The sequence below is a fragment of the Cygnus atratus genome, unplaced genomic scaffold (genome assembly GCF_013377495.2).
Source record: "Cygnus atratus isolate AKBS03 ecotype Queensland, Australia unplaced genomic scaffold, CAtr_DNAZoo_HiC_assembly HiC_scaffold_155, whole genome shotgun sequence".
Lineage (NCBI taxonomy): Eukaryota > Metazoa > Chordata > Aves > Anseriformes > Anatidae > Cygnus > Cygnus atratus.
Window position 1 is genome coordinate 1 of NW_026109748.1, and position 14,129 is coordinate 14,129.

The 14,129-nt window shown below is 54.7% G+C and overlaps 1 protein-coding gene across 1 annotated transcript; it reads left to right on the forward strand.

Annotated features, from left to right (window-relative positions):
* Window positions 1-184: 184 nt before the first annotated feature.
* Window positions 185-13,870, forward strand: LOC118261625 (N6-adenosine-methyltransferase catalytic subunit-like; the record flags this gene model as incomplete). Its single annotated transcript, XM_035572528.2, is given in 11 exon segments — window positions 185-256; window positions 258-332; window positions 2,771-3,142; window positions 5,177-5,352; window positions 5,434-5,647; window positions 8,558-8,745; window positions 10,547-10,585; window positions 10,687-10,795; window positions 13,372-13,437; window positions 13,523-13,635; window positions 13,720-13,870. Coding segments are annotated over 11 exon segments (1,536 nt in total), but the record flags the coding sequence as incomplete, so codon positions are not given.
* Between the last annotated feature and the right edge of the window lie 259 nt (window positions 13,871-14,129).

Below are 14,129 nucleotides of genomic sequence, written 5' to 3' on the forward strand. Positions count from 1 at the left end.
GGGTATTTTGGGGGGTTTCAGCGGGATTCACCCCCATTTCCTCCCCCCCCCCCCCCCCCCAGCAGCAGACCCCCGCCATGCAGCCCCCTCCCTCCCCCCCCCTCCCCGCACCTCTAGCCCGGCCCCCCCTCCCCCCTCAGGTCCCGGGGGGGGCGGGGGGATTTTGGGGGACGGCGGGGGGTCGGGGGTCGGGGGGGGCTGCAGCCCCCCCGGGGGGGGGGAGGACCTGGCCCCCGACCCGGCGCTGGAGCGGCGCCCTGCTGCTGCACCTCGCCGACCTGGCGCTGCCGCTGCCCACCGACGCCGCCGCCATCTGCCGAGCCATCGCCGCCGTGAGTAACCCAAAAATATTAATAATAGGGCGGGGCAGGGCTGAAAGGGCCGAAATCCCACCCGAAATAGACCTGGGGGGGGGGGGGCGAAAGGGCAGAAATCCCACCCGAAATGCAGCTAAGGGACCCGAAGGAGCCGAAATCCCACCCAAAATGGCAGAAATCCCACCCAAAATGCACCAAAGGGACCCAAAATGGCAGAAATCCCACCCAAAATGGCAGAAATCCCACCCAAAATGCACCAAAGGGACCCAAAATGGCAGAAATCCCACCCAAAATGGCAGAAATCCCACCCAAAATGCACCAAAGGGACCCAAAATGGCAGAAATCCCACCCAAAATGGCAGAAATCCCACCCAAAATGCACCAAATGGACCCAAAATAGCCAAAATCCCACCCAAAATAGCAGAAATCCCACCCAAAATGCACCAAAGGGACCCAAAATGGCAGAAATCCCACCCAAAATGCACCAAAGGGACCCAAAATGGCAGAAATCCCACCCAAAATGGCAGAAATCCCACCCAAAATGCACCAGAGGGACCCAAAATGGCAGAAATCCCACCCAAAATGCACCAGAGGGACCCAAAATGGCAGAAATCCCACCCAAAATGCACCAGAGGGACCCAAAATGGCAGAAATCCCACCCAAAATGGCAGAAATCCCACCCAAAATGCACCAGAGGGACACGAAATAGCCAAAATCCCACCCAGAATGGCAGAAATCCCACCCAAAATGCACCAGAGGGACACAAAATAGCCAAAATCCCACCCAGAATGGCAGAAATCCCACCCAAAATGGCAGAAATCCCACCCAAAATGCACCAAATGGACCCAAAATGGCAGAAATCCCACCCAAAATGGCAGAAATCCCACCCAAAATGCACCAAAGGGACCCAAAAATGGCAGAAATCCCACCCAAAATGCACCAAATGGACCCAAAATAGCCAAAATCCCACCCAAAATAGCAGAAATCCCACCCAAAATGCACCAAATGGACCCAAAATGGCAGAAATCCCACCCAAAATGGCAGAAATCCCACCCAAAATGCACCAAAGGGACCCAAAATGGCAGAAATCCCACCCAAAATGGCAGAAATCCCACCCAAAATGCACCAGAGGGACACGAAATAGCCAAAATCCCACCCAGAATGGCAGAAATCCCACCGAAAATGGCAGAAATCCCACTCAAAATGCACCAAATGGACCCAAAATAGCCAAAATCCCGCCCAAAATACACCTAGGGGGCATAAAGTAATGGAAATTCCACCCAAAATATACCAAGGGGGCTCCAAAATAGCCGAAATCCCACCCAGAATCCCCCCAAATCCCCCAAAATTCCCCGAAGAAGCCCCAAAATCTCCAAAGCCCCAAAATCTCCACTCAAAAACCCCAAAATCCCCCCAATTCCCCCAAAACTCCCCGTTTCCCCCCCCCCCCGAGCCCGACGCGCCGGCCCGCCCCGTGCACGGTACCCACAAATGTCTTCCAAAATCCCCAAATCCCCCAAAGGAGCCCCAAAATCCCCAAACAAAGCCCCAAAACCCCCTCCAAAAAAAAACAAATCCCCCAAAAATCCTCAGAAAGCCCCAAAATCCCCTCCAAAGAAAACCAAAATCCCCCCAAAATCCGCAAAAAGCCCCAAAATCCCCCCAATTTCCCCCAAAAGCCCAAAATCCCCTCCAAAAATCCCAAATCCCACAAAAATCCCCTGAAGAAGCCCCAAAATCTCCAAACAAAGCCCCAAAACCCCTCCAAAAAAACCCAAATCCCCCAAAAATCCGCAAAAAGCCCCAAAATCCCCTCCAAAGAAAACCAAAATCCCCCCAAAATCCGCAAAAAGCCCCAAAATCCCCCCAATTTCCCCCAAAAGCCCCACAATCCCCTCCAAAAATCCCAAATCCCACAAAAATCCCCTGAAGAAGCCCCAAGATCCCCAAACAAAGCCCCAAAACCCCCTCCTAAAAATAACAAAGTGCCCCAAAAATCTGCAAAAAGCCCCAAAATCCCCTCCAAAAAAACCCAAAATCCCCCCAAATCTGCAAAACGCCCCAAAATCCCCTCCAAAAAAAACCAAAATCCCCCCAATTTCCCCCAAAAGCCCCACAATCCCCTCCAAAAAAAAAAAAATCCCCCCCAAATTTGCAAAAAGCCCCAAAATCCCCTCCAAAAAACCCCAAAATCCCCCAAAATCCGCAAAACGCCCCAAAATCCCCTCCAAAAAACCCCCAAATCCCCCCAAAATCCGCAAAACGCCCCAAAATCCCCTCCAAAAAACCCCCAAATCCCCCCAAAATCCGCAAAACGCCCCAAAATCCCCTCCGAAAAAAACCGAAATCCCCCCCAAATCCCCCCAATTCCCCCCAAAAACCCCCCAATTCCCCCCAAAAGCCCCCAAATCCCCCCAATTCCCCCCAAAACTCCCCGTTTCCCCCCCCCCGCAGCCCGACGCGCCGGCCGCCCCGCGCACGGTGGAGAGCCTCCTGCAGAAGTTCGCGGCGCAGGAGCTGATCGAGGTGCGCCGGGGGCTGCTGGCCGAAGGTCCCACCCTGGTGACCTACGCCGACCACTCCAAGCTGGCCGCCATGACCGGCGCCGAGCGGCACGGCGACGCCGACGCCGACGGCCCCGGGAGGAAACGGCGAGCGGAACACGACCCCGGCGGCGCCGGCGGCGCCGGCGGCGGCGGCCCGGGGACGGCCGCCGACGCCGGGAAGGAGGCGGCGAAGAAGTCGCGGAAGCAGGCGTCCGACGTGGACCTGGAGATCGAGAGCTTGCTCAGCCAGCAGTCCACCAAGGAGCAGCAGAGCAAGAAGGTGGGGGAGGACGGAATCGGGGGCCACCAACCCCAAAAAGTCTTGAGGCGTGGCTTGGTGGCACCTAAGATGGCTTGGTGGCATCTAAAGGTTGAGGTTCTACCGTGAAAAAGTCAAAGGAAGAGCTGGGTTCAACCTAAAAGGGTTGAGGGACGTCTTGGTGGCATCTAAAAGGTTGAAGTTCTTGAGGTTCTACCACGAAAAACGCAAAGGAAGAGTTGGGTTGAACCTAAAAGTCTTGAGGGACATCAGATCTCTACAAGGGTTGAGGTTCTCAAGATGGTTTCACCCCAAAAGTCTTGAGGAACGTCTTGGTGGCACCTACAAGGTTGAGGTTCTTGAGGTTCTACCAAGAAAAAGTTGAAGAAAGAGTTGGGTTCAACCTAAAAGGGTTGAGGGACGTCTTGGTGGCACCTACAAGGTTGAGGTTCTTGAGGTTCTACCAAGAAAAAGTTGAAGAAAGAGTTGGGTTGAACCGAAAAGTCTTGAGGGACATCAGATCTCTACAAGGGTTGAGGTTCTCAAGATGGTTTCACCCCAAAAGTCTTGAGGAACGTCTTGGTGGCACCTACAAGGTTGAGGTTCTTGAGGTTCTACCAAGAAAAAGTTGAAGAAAGAGTTGGGTTCAACCTAAAAGGGTTGAGGGACGTCTTGGTGGCACCTACAAGGTTGAGGTTCTTGAGGTTCTACCAAGAAAAAGTTGAAGAAAGAGTTGGGTTGAACCGAAAAGTCTTGAGGGACATCAGATCTCTACAAGGGTTGAGGTTCTCAAGATGGTTTCACCCCAAAAGTCTTGAGGGACAGCTTGGTGGCACCTACAAGGTTGAGGTTCTTGAGGTTCTACCAAGAAAAAGTTGAAGAAAGAGTTGGGTTGAACCTAAAAGGGTTGAGGGACGTCTTGGTGGCACCTACAAGGTTGAGGTTCTTGAGGTTCTACCATGAAAAACTCAAAGGAAGAGCTGGGTTCAACCTAAAAGGGTTGAGGGACGTCTTGGTGGCACCTACAAGGTTGAGGTTCTTGAGGTTCTACCAAGAAAATATCGAAGGAGGAGTTGGGTTCAACCCAAAGAACCCAAAAGTCTTGAGGGACCTCTTCGTATTGCTAAAAGTTTTGAGGTACTCACGATGGTTTTACCCCAAAAGTCTTGAGGAACGTCTTGGTGGCACCTACAAGGTTGAGGTTCTTGAGGGTCTACCAAGAAAAAGTTGAAGAAAGAGTTGGGTTGAACCTAAAAGTCTTGAGGGACATCAGATCTCTACAAGGGTTGAGGTTCTCAAGATGGTTTCACCCCAAAAGTCTTGAGGAACGTCTTGGTGGCACCTAAAAGGTTGAGGTTCTTGAGGTTCTACCAAGAAAAAGTTGAAGAAAGAGTTGGGTTGAACTTAAAAGGGTTGAGGGACGTCTTGGTGGCACCTACAAGGTTGAGGTTCTTGAGGTTCTACCAAGAAAAAGTTGAAGAAAGAGTTGGGTTGAACCTAAAAGGGTTGAGGGACGTCTTGGTGGCACCTACAAGGTTGAGGTTCTTGAGGTTCTACCATGAAAAACTCAAAGGAAGAGTTGGGTTGAACCTAAAAGGGTTGAGGGACGTCTTGGTGGCACCTACAAGGTTGAGGTTCTTGAGGTTCTACCAAGAAAATATCGAAGGAGGAGTTGGGTTCACCCCAAAAGTCTTGAGGGACATCAGATCTCTACAAGGGTTGAGGTTCTCAAGATGGTTTCACCCCCAAAATCTCGAGGAACATCTTCATGTCCCCAAAGGAGTTGAGGTTCTCCTGGTCCCACCAAGATGGTTCCACCCCAGAAACCTTGAGGGACATCTCCTCGTCCCCAGAAGCGTTGAGTTTTTCATGGTTCCACCAAGAAAAGTTGCTTTCGCCCCAAAATCTTGAGGAACATCTTCGCGTCCCCGAAGGTTTGAGGTCCTCCTGGTCCCACCAAGCCGCGCTGAACCCCCAAAAAAAACCTGGAGGAACCCCTCCGCGCCCCCAGAAGCCCCTCGAGATGCCACCGAGGCGCCTCTTGTCCCCTTCCAGGTGAGCCAGGAGATCCTGGAGCTCCTCAACACCACCACGGCCAAGGAGCAGTCCATCGTGGAGAAGTTCCGCTCGCGGGGCCGGGCGCAGGTGCAGGAGTTCTGCGACCACGGCACCAAGGAGGAGTGCGTCAAGGCCACCGGCGCCGAGCGGCCGTGCCGCAAGCTCCACTTCCGGTGAGGGGAAAAGCCCCCGAAAGCCTCGCTTTTCGCCCCGAAACGTCCATCGTGGTGTGTCACCTTCTGGCGGGCCACCAGGAGGATCATCAACAAGCACACGGACGAGTCCCTGGGGGACTGCTCCTTCCTCAACACCTGCTTCCACATGGACACCTGCAAGTACGTCCACTACGAGATCGACGCCTGCGCCGAGGCCACCGGCGAGGCCACCGCGCCTCCAGGCCGCGACCACGGCCAGGAGCTCGCCCGGCCCCAGCCCGACGCCGGCGCTGACCGACTCTTCCCGCCCCAGGTAGGAGCGACCGTTGGGGTGGCGGACCTCCACGGGGGGTGTTCCGTCACCCTAAAGAGGAGCTACGGTGGTGGTGGGCCTCCATCGGGATGTATCTTCATCCCAAGTTGGAGCTATGATGGTGGTAGACCTCCATCGGGATGTATCTTCATCCCAAGTTGCAGCTATGATGGTGGTGGACCTCCATCGGGATGTATCTTCATCCCAAGTAGGAGCTATGATGGTGGTGGACCTCCATGGGGATGTTCTTCACCCTGAAAGAGGAGCTCTGATGATGGTGGTGGACCTCCATCGGGATGTATCTTCATCCCAAGTTGGAGCTATGATGGTGGTAGACCTCCATCGGGATGTATCTTCATCCCAAGTTGGAGCTATGATGGTGGTGGACCTCCATCGGGACGTATCTTCATCCCAAGTTGGAGCTATGATGGTGGTAGACCTCCATCGGGATGTATCTTCATCCCAAGTAGGAGCTATGATGGTGGTGGACCTCCATCGGGATGTATCTTCATCCCAAGTTGGAGCTATGATGGTGGCAGACCTCCATCGGGATGTATCTTCATCCCAAGTTGCAGCTATGATGGTGGTGGACCTCCATCGGGATGTATCTTCATCCCAAGTTGGAGCTACGGTGGTGGTGGACCTCCATGGGGATGTATCTTCATCCCAAGTAGGAGCTACGGTGGTGGTGGACCTCCATGGGGATGTATCTTCATCCCAAGTAGGAGCTATGATGGTGGTGGACCTCCATGGGGATGTATCTTCATCCCAAGTAGGAGCTATGATGGTGGTGGACCTCCATGGGGATGTATCTTCATCCCAAGTAGGAGCTATGATGGTGGTGGGCCTCCATCGGGATGTATCTTCATCCCAAGTAGGAGCTATGATGGTGGTAGACCTCCATCGGGATGTATCTTCATCCCAAGTTGGAGCTATGATGGTGGTGGACCTCCATCGGGATGTATCTTCATCCCAAGTTGGAGCTATGATGGTGGTGGACCTCCATCGGGACGTATCTTCATCCCAAGTTGGAGCTATGATGGTGGTGGACCTCCATCGGGATGTATCTTCATCCCAAGTTGGAGCTATGATGGTGGTGGACCTCCATCGGGACGTATCTTCATCCCAAGTTGGAGCTATGATGGTGGTGGACCTCCATCGGGATGTATCTTCATCCCAAGTTGGAGCTATGATGGTGGTAGACCTCCATCGGGATGTATCTTCATCCCAAGTTGGAGCTATGATGGTGGTAGACCTCCATCGGGATGTATCTTCATCCCAAGTTGGAGCTATGATGGTGGTGGACCTCCATCGGGATGTATCTTCATCCCAAGTTGGAGCTATGATGGTGGTGGACCTCCATCGGGATGTATCTTCATCCCAAGTTGGAGCTATGATGGTGGTAGACCTCCATCGGGATGTATCTTCATCCCAAGTTGGAGCTATGATGGTGGTGGACCTCCATCAAGATGTATCTTCATCCCAAGTTGGAGCTATGATGGTGGTGGACCTCCATCGGGATGTATCTTCATCCCAAGTAGGAGCTACGGTGGTGGTGGACCTCCATCGGGATGTATCTTCATCCCAAGTTGGAGCTATGATGGTGGTGGACCTCCATTAGGGTGTTCTTCACCCGAAAGAGGAGCTCTGATGATGGTGGTGGACCTCCATCGGGATGTTCTTCATCCTTGGTAGAACCTAAGATGATGGTGGACCCCCATCGGGATGTATCTTCATCCCAAGTTGGAGCTATGATGGTGGTAGACCTCCATTAGGACATTCTTCATCCTAAGTTGGAGCTACCACGATGGTGGTGGCCCTCCATGGGGACGTTCCTCGCCCCACGTAGAACCTAAGATGCTGGTGGCCCTCCATGGGGACGTTCCTCGCCCCAAGTAGAACCTAAGATGCTGGTGGCCCTCCATGGGGACGTTCCTCGCCCCACGTAGAACCTAAGATGCTGGTGGCCCTCCATGGGGACGTTCCTCGCCCCACGTAGAACCTAAGATGCTGGTGGCCCTCCATGGGGACGTTCCTCGCCCCAAGTAGAACCTAAGATGTTGGTGGCCCTCCATGGGGACGTTCCTCGCCCCACGTAGAACCTAAGATGCTGGTGGCCCTCCATGGGGACGTTCCTCGCCCCAAGTAGAACCTAAGATGCTGGTGGCCCTCCATTAGGGTGTTCTTCACCCAAAACTGGATCTACCATTGTCTGGTGGCCCTCCATGGGGACGTTCCTCACCCCAAGTAGAACCTAAGATGCTGGTGGCCCTCCATGGGGACGTTCCTTGCCCCACGTAGAACCTAAGATGTTGGTGGCCCCCCATGGGGACGTTCCTCACCCCAAGTAGAACCTAAGATGCTGGTGGCCCTCCATTAGGGTGTTCTTCACCCAAAACTGGATCTAGCATTTTCTGGTGGCCCTCCATGGGGACGTTCCTCGCCCCACGTAGAACCTAAGATGCTGGTGGCCCTCCATGGGGACGTTCCTCGCCCCACGTAGAACCTAAGATGCTGGTGGCCCTCCATTAGGGTGTTCTTCACCCAAAACTGGATCTACCATTTTCTGGTGGCCCTCCATGGGGACGTTCCTCGCCCCACGTAGAACCTAAGATGCTGGTGGCCCTCCATGGGGACGTTCCTCACCCCAAGTAGAACCTAAGATGCTGGTGGCCCTCCATTAGGGTGTTCTTCACCCAAAACTGGATCTACCATTTTCTGGTGGCCCTCCATGGGGACGTTCCTCGCCCCACGTAGAACCTAAGATGCTGGTGGCCCTCCATGGGGACGTTCCTCGCCCCACGTAGAACCTAAGATGCTGGTGGCCCTCCATGGGGACGTTCCTCGCCCCAAGTGGGACCGACCACGGTGGCCGACCTCCATCGCGGTGTCTCGGTCTCCCGCCGGCAGTGGATCTGCTGCGACATCCGCTACCTGGACGTCAGCATCCTGGGCAAGTTCGCGGTGGTGATGGCCGACCCGCCGTGGGACATCCACATGGAGCTGCCCTACGGCACGCTGACCGACGACGAGATGCGGCGCCTCAACATCCCCGTCCTCCAGGACGAGGGCTTCCTCTTCCTCTGGGTCACCGGGCGGTGAGTGGGGGGGCCGCTGTGGAGGTCCTGCTTGGGTGGGCCTCCTGGAGGTCCCCCTTGGAGGTCCTCCTTGGTTGGAGCTCTTGGAGGTTCTCCTGGAGGTCCTCCTTGGTTGGACCTCTTGGAGGTTCTCCTGGAGGTCCTCCTTGGTTGGACCTCTTGGAGGTCCTCCTTGAGTGGCCTCTTGGAGGTCGTCCTGGATTGGATCTTTTGGAGGTTCTCCTGGAGGTCCTCCTTGGTTGGACCTCTTGGAGGTCGTGCTGAAGGTCCTCCTTGATTGGCCTCTTGGAGGTCCTCCTTGGTTGGAGCTCTTGGAGGTTCTCCTGGAGGTCCTCCTTGGTTGGACCTCTTGGAGGTTCTCCTGGAGGTCCTCCATGGTTGGACCTCTTGGAGGTTCTCCTGGAGGTCCTCCTTGGTTGGACCTCTTGGAGGTTCTTCTGGAGGTCCTCCTTGGTTGGACCTCTTGGAGGTTCTCCTGGAGGTCCTCCTTGGTTGGACCTCTTGGAGGTCCTCCTTGAGTGGCCTCTTGGAGGTCATCCTGGATTGGGCCTCTTGGAGGTTCTCCTGGATTGGGCCTCCTTGGTTGGACCTCTTGGAGGTTCTCTTGGAGGTCCTCCTTGAGTGGCCTCTTGGAGGTCGTCCTGGATTGGGCCTCTTGGAGGTCCTCTTGGAGGTTCTCCTGGAGGTCCTCCTTGGTTGGACCTCTTGGAGGTCGTGCTGGAGGTCCTCCTTGATTGGCCTCTTGGAGGTCCTCCTTGGTTGGCCTCCTGGAGGTTCTCCTGGAGTTCCTCCTTCGTTGGCCTCCATGTTTGGGCCTCCTGGAGGTCCTCTTGGAGGTCCTCCTCGATTGACCTCCTTGGTTGGGCCTCCTGGAGGTCTTTAGTTGGGCCTCCTGGAAGTCCTCCTTGATTGGCCTCCTCCTTTGGACCTCCCGGAGGTCCTCCTGGAGGTCCTCCTTGATTGACCTCCTTATTTGGACCTCCTGGAGGTCATCTTGGAGGTCGTCTTTGATTGGCCTCTTGGAGGTCCTCCTTGGTTGGCCTCCTGGAGGTTCTCCTGGAGTTCCTCCTCCATTGACCTCCTTGGTTGGGCCTCCTGGAGGTCCTCTTGGAGGTCCTCCTTGATTGACCTCCCTGATTGGACCTCCTGGAGGTCATCTTGGAGGTCATCTTTGATTGGCCTCCTGGAGGTTCTCCTGGAGTTCCTCCTCGATTGACCTCCTTGGTTGGGCCTCCTGGAGGTCCTCCTTGATTGGCCTCCTTATTTGGACCTCCTGGAGGTCCTCTTGGAGGTCCTCCTTGATTGACCTCCCTGATTGGACCTCCTGGAGGTCATCTTGGAGGTCCTCCTCGATTGACCTCCTTGATTGGACCTCCTGGAGGCCCTCCTGGAGGTCCTCCTCGATTGACCTCCCTGATTGGACCTCCTGGAGGTCATCTTGGAGGTCCTCCTCAATTGACCTCCCTGATTGGACCTCCTGGAGGTCATCTTGGAGGTCCTCCTTGATTGACCTCCCTGATTGGACCTCCTGGAGGTCATCTTGGAGGTCCTCCTTGATTGACCTCCTTGATTGGACCTCCTGGAGGCCCTCCTGGAGGTCCTCCTCGATTGACCTCCCTGATTGGACCTCCTGGAGGTCCTCCTGGAGGTCCTCCTCGATTGGCCTCCCTGATTGGACCTCCTGGAGGTCATCTTGGAGGTCCTCCTCAATTGACCTCCCTGATTGGACCTCCTGGAGGCCCTCCTGGAGGTCCTCCACGGTTGACCTCCACGGCGGCCCCTCACCGCCCCCTCTCCGCAGGGCCATGGAGCTGGGCCGCGAGTGCCTCAACCTCTGGGGGTGAGCAGATCGGGGCAAGGTGGGCGGGGCTCCCCCGTGACCACGCCCCGTTAGGCCCCGCCCCCCCGTGACCACGCCCTCCTTGGCCCCGCCCACCCCAGGTACGAGCGGGTGGACGAGATCATCTGGGTGAAGACCAACCAGCTGCAGCGCATCATCCGCACCGGCCGCACCGGCCACTGGCTCAACCACGGCAAGGAGCACTGCCTGGTAGGCGGCCCCCAAAACGCCCCGAAACGGCCCCGAAATAACCTCGGGGAAAAAACGGGCCCTAGAGACCCCAGAACGGGCCCTAGAGACCCCAGAACGGGCCCTAGAGACCCCAGAACGGCCCCTACAGACCCAAAAACAGCCCCTACAGACCCAAAAACGGCCCCTACAGACCCAAAAACGGCCCCTACAGACCCAAAAACGTTCCCTAAAGACCCCAAAACGGCCCCTAGAGACCCAAAAACGGCCCCTAGAGACCCAAAAACGGCCCCTAGAGACCCAAAAACGGCCCCTAGAGACCCAAAAACGGCCCCTAGAGACCCAAAAACGGCCCCTAGAGAGCTCAAGAAAAAAAGGCCCCTAAAGACCCAAAAACGGCCCCTAAAGACCCAAAAACGGCCCCTAAAGACCCAAAAACGGCCCCTAAAGACCCAAAAACGGCCCCTAAATAACCTCAAGAAAAAAACGGTCCCTAAAGACCCCAAAATGGCCCCTAAAGACCCCAAAATGGCTCCTAAATAACCTCAAGAAAAAAATGGCCCCTAAAGACCCCAAAATGGCCCCTAAAGACCCCAAAACGGCCCCTAAAGACCCCAAAACGGCCCCTACAGAGCTCAAGAAAAAATGGCCCCTAAAGACCCCAAAATGGCCCCTAAAGACCCCAAAATGGCCCCTAAATAACCTCAAGAAAAAAACGGTCCCTAAAGACCCCAAAATGGCCCCTAAAGACCCCAAAATGGCCCCTACAGACCTCAAGAAAAAAAGGTCCCTAAAGACCCCAAAAATGGCCCCTAAAGACCCCAAAATGGCCCCTAAATAACCTCAAGAAAAAAACGGCCCCTAAAGACCCCAAAATGGCCCCTAAAGACCCCAAAACGGCCCCTAAAGACCCCAAAATGGCCCCTAAAGACCCCAAAACGGCCCCTAAAGACCCCAAAATGGCCCCTAAATAACCTCAAGAAAAAAACGGCCCCTAAAGACCCCAAAATGGCCCCTAAAGACCCCAAAATGGCCCCTACAGACCTCAAGAAAAAAAAGTCCCTAAAGACCCCAAAATGGCCCCTAAAGACCCCAAAACGGCCCCTACAGAGCTCAAGAAAAAATGGCCCCTAAAGACCCCAAAATGGCCCCTAAAGACCCCAAAATGGCCCCTAAATAACCTCAAGAAAAAAACGGCCCCTAAAGACCCCAAAATGGCCCCTAAAGACCCCAAAATGGCCCCTACAGACCTCAAGAAAAAAAAGTCCCTAAAGACCCCAAAATGGCCCCTAAAGACCCCAAAACGGCCCCTACAGAGCTCAAGAAAAAATGGCCCCTAAAGACCCCAAAATGGCCCCTAAAGACCCCAAAATGGCCCCTAAAGACCCCAAAATGGCCCCTAAAGACCCCAAAATGGCCCCTAAAGACCCTCAAGAAAAAAAAAAGGCCCCCAAAGACCCAAGAATGGCCCCCAAAGACCCAAAAAAGGACCCCTAAAGACCCAAAAATGGCCCCCAAAAGATCCGAAAATGGCCCCTAAAGATCCAAAAATGGCCCCTAAATGGACCCGAAATGGCCCCTAAATAACCTAGGGGAAAAAAGTGGTCCCTAAAGACCCCAAAATGGCCCCTAAAGACCCCAAAATGGCCCCTAAAGACCTCAAGAAAAAAAGGTCTCTAAAGACCCCAAAATGGACCCAAAATGAACCCAAAGTAACCCAAGAAAACAAAATGGCCCCTAAAGACCCCAAAATGGCCCCTAAAGACCCCAAAATGGCCCCTAAAGACCCCAAAATGGACGCGAAATAACCTAGGGGAAAAAAATGGACCCCTAAAGACCCCAAAATGGACCCAAAATGGACCCGAAATAACCCAAGAAAACAAAATGGCCCCTAAAGACCCCAAAATGGCCCCTAAAGACCCCAAAATGGCCCCGAAATAACCTAGGGGAAAAAAATGGACCCCTAAAGACCCCAAAATGGACCCAAAATGGACCCGAAATAACCTAGGGGAAACAAATGGCCCCTAAAGACCCCAAAACGGCCCCTAAAGACCCCAAAATGGACCCCTAAATGAACCCAAAGTAACCCAAGAAAACAAAATGGTCTCTGAAGACCCCAAAATGGCCCCAAAAGACCCAAAAACGGCCCCAAAAGACCCCCGAAAAAACAAAATGGCCCCAAAAGACCCCAAAATGGCCCCAAAATCCCCCAAACGGCCCCCCAAAAAATAAAATGGCCCCCAAAACACCCCCAAAAATACCCCAAAATCGACGCCAGAAAGACCCCAAAATGGACCCAACCCCCCCCAAAACGGACCCAAACCCCTTTGGGATGCCCCCAAATCCCTTCGAGACGACCCCGGAACCTCCAGAAATCCCCCCAAATGACCCCAAAACGGCCCTAAATCCCCCGAAACTGCCCCAAACCCCTTCGAGACGCCGCGAAACACCTGAAACGGCCCCGAACCCCCTCGAGACGCCCCAAATCCCCCTAAAACGGCGCCGAATCCCCCCGAAACCACCCCAAATCCCGTCGAGACGCCCCCAACCACCCCAAAACCCCGATAAAACCCCCCCGATTTTTTATTCCCATCCAGGTCGGGGTGAAAGGAAACCCCCAAGGCTTCAACCGGGGCTTGGACTGCGACGTCATCGTGGCCGAGGCGAGTCAAAAAAAAAAAAAGACACCCCAAAAAAAAATCCAAAAGCCCCCAAAATCCTATAAATTAACCCCAAATCCCCTTTTAGGTCCGCTCCACGAGTCATAAACCCGACGAGATTTACGGGATGATCGAGCGCCTCTCCCCCGGCACCCGCAAAATCGAGCTTTTCGGGCGACCCCATAACGTCCAACCCAACTGGTGGGCGACCCTATAAACTTTTCGCCCCTTTAAGTGCTTTTTTTTTTTAGGATTTTTAACCAAAAACGCCCCTTTTTGCCCCAGGATCACCTTGGGGAACCAGCTGGACGGGATCCACCTGCTCGACCCCGATGTGGTGGCGCAGTTCAAGCAGCACTACCCCGACGGGATCATCTCGAAACCCAAAAACATGTGAAGAAAAGTGGAGGGCGGGGGAGGGGGGCGCGCTTTTGGGGCGAATTTTAATAGATTTGGGGCTTTGGGCTGAAGGAACGTCCGGTTTCGATCATTTTTTGGGGGGGGGGGGCGGGCTTTCCGGGTGTGGGGTTCGGGGCTTTTGGCGGCGGGGTTTCGGGGCGTGCGTGGGGGGGGGGAGGAGGAGAACGGAGGTTTTTGGTTTGGCTCGAAACGGGCGGAAATTACCCCGAAAGGCGGCCGAGGGGGTTCTTCGGCTTTTGGGGTCGCGGGCGGGGAGGTTTTTGGGGCGAATCCTC